This window comes from Mirounga leonina, unplaced genomic scaffold, assembly GCF_011800145.1.
Source record: "Mirounga leonina isolate KUSES-001 unplaced genomic scaffold, KU_Mleo_1.0 Mir_151, whole genome shotgun sequence".
Taxonomy (NCBI): Eukaryota; Metazoa; Chordata; class Mammalia; order Carnivora; family Phocidae; genus Mirounga; species Mirounga leonina.
Genome location: NW_023270377.1, coordinates 91,722,614 through 91,733,869, shown reverse-complemented (window position 1 = coordinate 91,733,869; position 11,256 = coordinate 91,722,614). Strand labels below are relative to the sequence as shown.

General features: G+C 39.5%; 1 protein-coding gene across 1 annotated transcript in view; it reads right to left on the bottom strand.

The window, feature by feature from the left end:
• Positions 1-314: 314 nt before the first annotated feature.
• Positions 315-11,256, bottom strand: part of MCM6 (minichromosome maintenance complex component 6) — a 31,318-nt gene continuing 20,376 nt past the window's right edge. Inside the window, exons 13-17 of the mRNA XM_035008132.1 lie at positions 9,506-9,667; positions 7,735-7,870; positions 6,600-6,755; positions 4,228-4,367; positions 315-677 (exon numbers count right to left, since the gene is read on the bottom strand). Coding sequence (XP_034864023.1) covers positions 561-677; positions 4,228-4,367; positions 6,600-6,755; positions 7,735-7,870; positions 9,506-9,667 — 711 coding nt within the window. The 3' untranslated portion in view covers positions 315-560. The remainder of the gene's footprint in view (positions 678-4,227; positions 4,368-6,599; positions 6,756-7,734; positions 7,871-9,505; positions 9,668-11,256) is intronic.

Below are 11,256 nucleotides of genomic sequence, written 5' to 3'. Positions count from 1 at the left end.
AAGGGAGGAAATAAATCCAATAGACAACTGAAGAACATATTATTTTATTTTTTATTTTTTTTTAAAGATTTTATTTATTTGAGAGAGAGAGAATGAGAGACAGAGAACGTGAGAGGGAGGAGGGTCAGAGGGAGAAGCAGACTCCCTGCTGAGCAGGGAGCCCGATGGGGACTTGATCCCAGGACTCCAGGATCATGACCTGAGCCGAAGGCAGTCGCTTAACCAACTGAGCCACCCAGGCGCCCCCATATTATTTTATTTTGATGAAGAAAGGCAGTCATTTACAATTATAAAGTGATTCATACCATAAAAGTAAGGTCTTGGTTACAGAGACCAAACACTGGGTTCCAACTTCATTTAGACAATAAACATAGCTAATGTTAATACAAAAGCGTATTACAGGAATGTGACATACAGGACACCAACTAGGTTCTTACTCCTCAAAATAAATTTTACTGAAGCCTTGCTCCCAGAAACGTTTCTCTTGCTAGTAGAGCTACATCTGTACTCCAGGCCAGGACGTAGGGGCCACAGTCTCTCAGTTAGTTACTTTCAGTATCTCAATCTTCAAGCGAGTAATTAGGGTTAACTACCAAGTAGGGATCTTCTTCATAGCTCTCACTTCCTTCTGTGGAGCCTTTCAATCCAGCTTGGGTGAGCTCAATTAGAACATGATCCTGTGAACACAAACATTTGTCCTCACGTCTCCAGCGGTATTGTAAAAATGCCCCCATCCATAGAACTTGATCCTTCTGAGTGTTTGCTATTAGCGTTTCTTCCATTTCCCCTTCAGAAGGACTTAGAAAAAGGACTACCCCTTAAAATCTTTACCAAGGTTCTGTTAAACTCCTTTCCCACTAGGATACAGACCCTTTCATACCATAAACCTCTTGAAAAATTACAAAATACATAGATGAGCTCAACAACATTGTGATTTCAGTAAGGTTTCCTGGCATACTACAGCCTATAAATATAATTTCAAAAAAGATAAGATGGGATGCCTGGGTGGTTCAATCAGTTAAGTGTCTGCCTTCGGCTCAGGTCATGATCCCAGGGTCCTGGGATAGGGCCCCACATCGGGCTCCTTGCTCAGCGGGAAGCCTGCTTCTCCCTCTCCCCCTGCTGCTCCCCCTGCTTGTGCTCTCTCTCTGTCAAATAAATAAACAAAATCTTAAAAGAAAAAAAAAAGGTAAGATATAATGCATGAATTTTAAGATTATGCAACTGTGTAAAATCGAATGATAAATATGCTTATCATTCTGTTTATCACTCTGATAAAAGTGTTTTAATGTCACTTATGTTAACTTCTAATTACTGGCCACTGAACTCTTTCATATACCATCCCTTCATAATTCAGTTAGAAGCAGAATCTAAAGATAATCAACATGGAAAAATTTTCACTCTGAGCTAATAAAAAAGGGTAGAACATGCCACATGTACCTGTAATTCATTCTAAAATAACCAAACAAATGAAGGGCACCTGGGTGGTTCAGTTGCTTAGGCATCCGACTCTTAATTTCAGCTTAGGTCATGATGTCAGAGTTGTGACATCAAACCCCTGCATCAGGCGTGGAGCCTGTTTAAGATTCTCTCCTTCTCCCTTTGCCCCTCCCCCCGGCTCCCCAGGGCACGTGTGTTCCCTAAAAAAAACAAGACTAACCCACAAAGGAGAGGGACTTCCAGCCAAGCCCATAGAGAACTCAGGAAACAGTGATTTGATCCAAAGAAGGTAGAAATGTCCCATAGTAGGAGCACTACTGTCACTAAGAGGGATTGAACACTTTCAAGAGATCACTTTATGTACTAACACACCCTCACAGGGAGAACACCTTATCAGCACAGTATAATTTCTCTAGTATTCTGTAGTGAGCTAGCTCAGGTGGTGTAAAGTTAAAAAGTTAGCCCCAGTTCAGATCAGCTAATTTCACCAGGTGTCCCAATGTGGATTTCTTGTGTGGGTCATTTTATCTTACACTGATCCCAGGAGACACTAGGGAGGGAAGGGCTTGGCCTGGTGCAAACACTGCCCAGCACTAGAAAGACCTCTGAATGCACACCACCCCAATTCAGCTTTATCTTCATAGATATTATTTATTAAATTCTGATCTGAGTAATTGTTCTCAACACCCCGCTCCAACAGACACCACCTGTAATCATACACTCACATCTACTCCCACAAGTAAATGACTTTTCAGATGACACAACACTGATATGTGACACCCATAATATTCATATAGTGGACACTGTAAAGTGAACTGCAGGATGGCTGAATCTGCTGTTTAAACAGAAATATTCAATCATTCAACAAATATTTGACCTCTTTATGTGCCAGGCACCACTACAGATCTTGGGGATATAGTAGTTAACAAAACAAAGTTCCTGCCCTCTTGGTGCTTGCATTCTAATGAGACAAACTGAACAGACAATGATAAGCACTATGAAGTAACGTGAAGCAGGTTAGGGAGTGATACCAAGGAGGTTCTTATTCTGACAGGCCAGGCAAGAACCACCTCTTTGAGAAGGTAACATTTGAGCAGACATCAGAATGGAAGAGGGGATTTGGGTAAAGAGACAAAGGAGGAAGACAAGTGAAAGGTCTTCATGTTTGGTGTGTCTAAGAATAGTGACAAGGCCAGCACCACTGAGTAGCAACAGGAAGAGTCCTACGCAATGAGGTGAACAAGGGATTTGATTGTGTAAGTTTTGCAGGCTATGGTATGGAGACTAGATTTTATTGCAAACATGAGGGAAGGACTGGAAGATAGGGCACTAAAACATTCTGATTTGTTAGAAGCTCTGTCTGGCTGCTGGACACAGAGCCAGTACAAAGGAGGACAGTTAGGAGGCTCCTGTGAAAGTCCATGCATGGGACCTTAAGATGTGAAGGTAGGGAGAAGAGAACACAGAATACACATACTGAAGGCAGGGCTCACGGGGTTTGTTGCTAAAAGGAGAAGCTATGAGGGAAAATTGGAATCATGGATGATTCTGAGGTAGAAGGCTTAGAACAAGTAAGTATATGGGCACAGGGGAAGAAATGTTTTGAACACACTGAGTGTGAGATGCCTATAGTTCACATGTAGGCAGCTGGCTAGACATGTGGAGTTTAGAGGAGAGGTGAGAGCTAAATCTGGGAGTCATCAGTAGATGGGTTTAAACTCATAGAACCCAATGAGATCACTCAGGTAATCAATGTAAATAGAAAAGAGGTCTGAGGACTGAGGACAGTACTCCATTTAAAAAGTTACAAGACTTGAGAAAAGAGACTAAGATGAAATAATCAGAGAGATAGGAAAAGAGCCAGGAAAATACAGTGACTTAGAAGGAGCAATCAACGTGACAAATGCTAATGACAGGCTGAATACAGAGAAATGACCAACTGATGTAGGTAGGGAGGAATATGCCTGTAATGGTCCGTAAGAGAGTGGGAGAAGTCACAGCACTGCACAGCGTCATTGTGAGGTTGGTAAGACACAGTAAAGAATGATCCGCTTGAGATTAGTGGTCATGAATTTAAAGTAGGACATGGCCCGTGGTGGTATGCCTTTCTCCAGATACTTTTAACTGCCTGGATGCAGGATAGTTAAAGAATTATGTTTAACCAAGGCTGGGGTTTTACCAATCAAGTAAAACAGAGAGATTACAGCTTAAAGTTTGAGAAAAGAGTGATCACTGGGACAGAACATATGTAGGCTGGGTGATGTGGGAAGTGAGGATATGGAGAAGAGGAAACATAGAAAACAGGAGATAGGGGTCAGAATGCTTGCAGGTTTATGGTTATGGGAGTAGAAAACAAAGGTTAAAAACACTCAAGACAGGGGCGCCTGGGTGGCTCAGTTGGTTAAGCGACTGCCTTCAGCTCAGGTCATGATCCTGGAGTCCCAGGATCGAGTCCCGCATCGGGCTCCCTGCTCAGCAGGGAGTCTGCTTCTCCCTCTGACCCTCCCCCCTCTCATGTGCTCTCTCTCTCTCTCAAATAAATAAATAAATAAAATCTTAAAAAAAAAAACAAAAAACAAAACTCAAGACAGTAAGACCCTAAATCCACCTTCCCAGATTTAACTTAGGTTCTGCTTGTTTCAGCAGAGGAAAGAAGTCAATTAACTGCTGTAAATTCTTTTTTACAATTCATAATTCTAAGTAGATCCCAAGAATTCAAAATAAATGAACATGAGGCATGGACTCCCTCCCCCATTAATAATCATGCAGGAGTAGTTCTGTACGTACATAGTGGGTGAGTCGATGAATGACTTTCTCTATGATTCTCTTTTTATTTATAAGTTCCTCTTCGGAATCTATTTCTGATTCGATTTCCTTCAAGTACCAGTTAACAAGCTCACTCCTCTTTAATGCCGACTCATCCTCTTCTGCAACAAAAAATACATTTCAAAAGGATTAAATTTTCCTTCTAGCAAATTGTATTGCCAATCCTTGGGGTTTGCATACACAACAAGATAATGTACAGATTAGATAACCATCAACCTGTCAGAAAGTGTATCTGCTGAAATAAGATTTGCAATGTTCCAGCGTAAGCCTGAAATAACCTGTCATATTACTTGTATTAAAGTATGCTTCACTTTATCCTGAGGAAAAAAAATCTAATAAATAGAGATTATAAGAAACAAGTTTCTTAAAGCTATTAAGATTTCAAAGTATGAAGGTGTTTCCTCCACCTTCTATGCTTCATCACCCATGGGAACGTTTGCCAATAGCAACTGAAAGCATAAATTAGCAACAGCAAACAAAACTTCTTAAACATAACTTTTCCTCTTTGGAACACGGAAGATTTCATGCAGCTGAGATCAACCAAGAAGTGAACCATGGGCTTTCACTCAAAATAAAAAATTACCAATTTATTTCAGTAAGGTCTATCTATACTGAATGACTTTCTACTTCTTAAGACTCCAAAGCAGAACTCTAAAGTCACAAGAAAAGTTGGAACTTGGATAATACAACTACTACAGAAAGTATAATAAAAGAAAACTACTCAGTCGTGACTCTAGCTATTGCTAATAAAATATAAAATCAAAAACAAGAAAATTCTAGCTTTACTGACAATGCCTTTGAAAAGTTTTATTATGGGTGTACTGAAACTTCATTATCTAAATGTTCTTGGTAAGTGACCTTCTTGGTTTAAAGTTGTGCTCCCTGTGGGGGGAGCCTAGGTGGCTCAGGTCATGATCCCAGGGTCCTGGGATGGATCCCACATCGGGCTTCCTGTTCACCCTCTGCCCCTCCCCCCAGCTTATGCTTGTGCTTTCTCTCTCTAGCAAAAATAAGTAAAATCTTAAAAAAAAAAAAAAAAAAGTTGTGGGGCGCATGGGTGGCTCAATCAGTTAAGCATTTGCCTTCGGCTCAGGTCATGATCCCAGGGTCCTGGGATTGAGCCCTGCATCGGGCTCTCTGCTCAGCGGAGAGCTTGCTTCTCCCTCTCCCTCCTGCTCTGCCTACTTGTGCTCTCTGTCAAATAAATAAATAAAATCTTTAAAAACAAAAAAAAGGTTGTGCTTCCTGCGCTAGACTAGAGAACAGCTGTCTACCTGAAGACTGAGAATTCACAACTTACTTGACTGGGTGAATAGTATCTTTTTTTTTTTTTAAAGGAAGACCTAGCAGAATTTGTCTGTGGAATGCAGATAGTGTCTGGGTGCTAACTATACCTCTATTCCATTAATGGTTTGCCATGTTTAAAATTCAGTTGCATGATAAAGAGAAAAATGAAACACAATGTGAACACACGAACATGTAAGCTCCCCAGTGTTTTTATGTGAGAAGAGGGTGGGGCTAAACCTGTCTGTCCTAGTGGCCTCTTTATTGCCTTCTCTCCTTCCCGCACCTGGCCTACAGTTCCAAGGAAACAGGGGAAAAACTACAGGGCTGAAATCTTTAGTAAGCTAAGACAATCTCTGCTGTTCTCTTCTTCCATCACAGACAGCACACTGTGATGAGAGAATATGTATGGAAGCCAGCATTTGGGGATTTTTAAGTAAGAACTACCTGATGGGTAACCACCTAATGAAAGTTTAAGTTCGACCCCTTGACTTCATCATTTTTCCTTCTGCCTTGTGGTTAACTATAGGCATGTTAGAATAGCACAGTAAATCAGTCAAGGTAGGAAGTGTACTAGTGTCCAGGTATCACACTTTACCTATGGAGAAATGAGGATTTTACTTCATTTCTAGTACAGAATAACCTGGGCTAATATGGTCCTTTCAGTTCAATTACTTGGTTACGAGATATAAACAACCTAGACTCCATCCATTTGAAGTAAAGCTATTCTAAGGAACAGTGATTTTGCATCTGCATAAACATTTGCTAAGTGCTTCTTTACATATTATCAGATCCCAACTTCTGCTTCTCAAAAACATTGAAATAGGCCAAGGACATTAAACAAATGACCTTTGTCTGGCAATGAACTTACGGGTAAATGTCTAGACTGTCATCTATACTGATATCCCAAAGACTTTCTTTGCCAAAGCGAGCTTGTGTAACGTTTATGATCTCTTCTGACAAAACAGAATCTTTAGCAACAGAAGTGGTTTATGCAAATACAACCTACACAATGACTGAGCATGTGCGCACACTAGGTACAGCCTTACCTTCCTCCATCTTTCTGAGGTGAAGTACAATAAGGTTGGAGATTCGGCAGTACTCGGGGAAGCTCAGCCTTAAGGAGGCTTTAGGAACCAAATCTTGGTTTATGTCTTCACTGTGGCCATTGATTCCATTCACAGGAGCAGGGCTGTCAACATGACCTAAGTAAAATATCAACCATATGAATCAAATGTTTGTAAGTATACTACTTCTATTTTATTTTATTATTATTATTTTTAAAGATTTTATTTATTTATTTGACAGAGACAGTGAGAGCAGGAACACAAGCAGGGGGAGTGGGAGAGGGAGAAGCAGGCTTCCCGCCGAGCAGGGAGCCCGATGTGGGACTTCATCCCAGGACTCTGGGATCATGACCTGAGCTGAAGGCAGCCGCTTAACGACTGAGCCACCCAGGTGCCCTACTACTTCTATTTTAATACTAACTTCTAACTAAGCATTTAGTTATACTCAGTATTTAGTAATTTTACAAATAAATTAGAAGCAAATTTGTAAATGCTAGTAGTGAAGACAAAAACTAATTTGAAAGCAGGTGCTTGGGTGGCTCAGTTGGTTAAACGTCTGATGCTTGATTTTGGCTCAGGTCAGGACCTCAGGGTTGTGAGGGAGCCCCACGAAGGACTCCATGTGTGGAGGGAGCCCCACGAAGGACTCCATGTGTGGAGCCTCCTTAAGATTCTCTCTGCCCCTCGTCCCTCCTTGTGTGAGTGCACTCTCTCTCTCAAAACAAAAAACAACCCAAAAAAAACTAAAGTGGAAGGAATGGGAAGGATGGCAGATACAAAGATTTCATGATCTAAAAGTTCATTTGCAATATTATACACAAAATCTAAAAATCTGGTATTTGTCTGGAACATGTGTTTAATTCAAAAGCAAAATAATGATAAATAAGGCCGGGGAATTAGGTCCAACTCTTACCATTTTGGTATATTTTCTTTCAGTCTTTCAAGCATATATATTTTATATTAACTATTTAATTGTATTTTACTTTGTAAATAGTACAATATCCATTTTTTCCCTTTTGCTATACAGACCTCAAAACTATCAACAAGTACACTTTTACCGTAACATCTCAGAGAACATTTTGGTCCCTAACTCCAGAACAGTAAACAAGTGTCTCACCATTGATGCCATCTGGGCCCTCATCTACCTCCATCTGGGCCTCTTCTTCTTGATCTAGATTAACATCAGGTGTTTCTACACGGATGATTGACTTATTCAGTAGCCTGAAAGCTTCCTTCACATGTTTAGGCTGGACCTAAACCAATCAAGATGAAGTAAATCAGAAAGTCAGTGTTCTTGATACACCACACAGATTTTCTCCACACCAAATCACAGTGGCATTTTAGTTTTCTCTCACACACATAGAATATGAGTTAACACCATAAATTCACCAGAATGGCTTATAAGGACCAATAATATATAGTACTGGAAAGAATGTAGAACAACTTTCATTCACTGCTGGTGGGAATATAAATTGATACAACCACTATGGAAAAGCATTTTGGCAGTCTTAACTGAACACACCTACAACCTGTGACAACAATTCCACTTCTAGGTGTATACCCAACATAAATGTACACACACATATATAGACCAAAAGATATGTATATCCCATGAGAACCCAAATTGGAAACTATCCAAATATCCATTAACAGAACAGGTGAATCACTGTGATGTATTGACAGAATATTACAAAGCAATGAAAACAGGCAAACTATTGCTACACAAAGCCTGGATGGTATCTTATAGTGTTAATGCTGTATAAAAGAAACCAGACACAAGGGGGGACATACTCTATGATCGCGCTTATATAGAGTAATGGTTATCCTTAAATCCTCACATATATGGTCAAAAGTTTTTTTGACAAGGGTGTCAAGACCAGTCCTTGGGGAAAGCATAGTCTCTTCAACAAATGGTACTGTGGAAACTGGGTATCTTATATAAAAGAATGAAGTTAGACCCCTGCCTTACATCACATACAAAATTAACTTAAAATAGATTGAAGACCTAAAACTATGAAACTTTTGTAAGAAAACACAGGAGAAAAGCCTCAGGACATTGGATTTGATAATGGTGTCAAAAGCACAGGCAACAAAAGAGAAAAATGACAAATGAAACGTATAAAATTCCAAAAACTTCTGAGCATCAAGGTCATCAACAGAGTAAAAAAGGCAACCTACAGAATGGAATAAAGTATCTGCATGTTATATATCTAATAAGGGATGAATATCCAAAACATATAAATACCCATGTTCATCACAGCATTATTCACAACAGCCAAGAGGTGGAAGTGACCCAAATGTCCACTGATGGATCAATGGGTAAATAAAATGTGGTACACAGTATCTCCCTTTATTCTCAGGGATTATGTTCCAAGACCCCCAGTGGATGCCTAAACTGCAGATAGTACTTAACCTTACATAAACTGTTTTTTCCTATTCATACATACCTATGATAAAGTTTATCAACTAGGTACAGTAAGAGCTTAACAATAACTAATAAAATGGAACAATTAGAACAATATACTGTAATGAAAGTTATGTGAATGTGGTCTCTCTCTCTCAAAAAAACTTATTACATTGTACTCACCCTTCTTGTGATGTGATGATGTCGCTTTAGGCTACTACTGACTTTCTCACAATACTTCAGGAGGATCATCTACCTCTTAATGGTAACTCACCTCTATATGTACTCTATAATCTATGACATGATTATTTCATCACATTAATCTAACTATGTTTAATGAATGTTTACCAGCAACCTTCAAGGGACAAATCCTAGCATCGTGTATCCTATGAGCACTCAACGGTCATACCAAAGATAAAAACATGCTTATAAACCAACAAATCAATTGCTCTTTCCTCCCGTTATGTTAAGGTGACTTTGATACCTCGTCACAGCAGTGCATCCGAGCCATTGCTTCAGAGAGACGGATCATGCTCTCGAGCTGTCGCACTGTAATCCTCCATGAAGACTTGGTTACCCCAGAGCCATCCCTCTGGCGGAGACGTTTATACTGTTCCACAATGAAGTCCTCTGACTCTTTAGAAATCTGTTTCAGAACATCACCAAAGTCAGAGCTTTTCTACTTGATGGGAGCTGCATTAAACATAAGTTTAAGAGCCTTCCAGGTAGAGACACTCTGGGGAACTGTGAGGGTCAAAACTCTGTAGTCAATAAAGAATTAACACTGAAATGCATTTCAAAAGAAATTAAACTGGGGTGCCTGGGTGGCTCAGTTGGTTAAGGGACTGCCTTCGGCTTAGGTCATGTTCCTAGGGTCCTGGGATGAAGCCCCACATCAGGCTCCCTGCTCAGCGGGGGGCCTGCTTCTCCCTCTCCTTCTGCTGCTCCCCCTGCCTGTGCTCTCCTGCTATCTCTGTCAAATAAATAAAATCTTAAAAAACAAACAAACAAAAAACACTAAACTAAGGATGCCTGTGAATTTCATATACTAATTTTGTCAACAGGAATACAGCAGGGTATTTAAGCAAATGCCATTTCTAAAAGACACAGAACAAGCTAAAGCAGTGGAACAGGATGTAATGCCTTTTAAACCCAAGATGCCAAAGCTCATTAAAAAAATTAATGCTCAAACTGTTCTTGAAACTCAGTTAATTAACTTATGCTGTCTTTGAGAAAAAGAGGTACACACACACACACACACACACACTCCAGCTATTTCAGTAAACCTTATTATTTGTTGAATAATAACAAAGTGAGAATACTAAAAAGAATACTCAGTTTTTCAGAGCGAGGAACTCAGCCCATTAAGGAAGCCTGCCAAGGTCATAGGACCGGTACACAGTCATAGAGAACAAAAGCCTCCTTAAACATATGTGACCAATAACCCTTAGTTTTAAATGCCTCATTAAGCTTCTTTCAGGACAATGAGAATCAATCTCAATATTACATATAATCAGTGAAGGTGATAGATAATTAAAATCTAAGGGCAACTCCCCAAAGTTGAGCCAGACAATAGTGTAAAAACCTCAACCAGAATCAATTTTTTTTTTTTTTGGTATTCTATTTTAGGAAAATGTTAAACAAAACAAATGGATTACAAAGTTTACTTTAAAAATAAATGTCCTGGGTGCCTGGGTGGCTCAGATGGTTAAGCGTCTGCCTTCAGCTCAGGTCATGATCCTAGGGTCCTGGGATTGAGTCCCGCATCGGGCTCCCTGCTCGGCGGGGAGCCTGCTTCTCCCTCTGCCTCTCTCTCTCTTATGAATAAATAAATAAAATCTTTAAAAAAAAAAAAAAATAAATAAATAAAAATAAATGTCCTGGATCCAGTACAGATTCAATTAAATGAACTACATCAATTACTGTAAAATATTAAGCCATGTTCGTCACAATGACCTAAAGGAATCCAAATTTTTCCTTAAAGATTCCAGAACATTCAGTAGACTACTGATTGAGCTCATATAATTTTAAGATTCTTAGGAATAATGGCTGAAATAAAAGTATGTCCGACTTTATTTGGTTATCCAAAATTCTTCACCCATAAAAATCTTTTTATTAGCACCTAACAAGTAAAAGAAAATTATTCACATTTTTAGAAAATTTCCTCTTCCCAATTTTCTGAAGAAACATTGTTCTCAAAACAGAAAAACCTCAAAAAGAAAACAAAACAAAAAC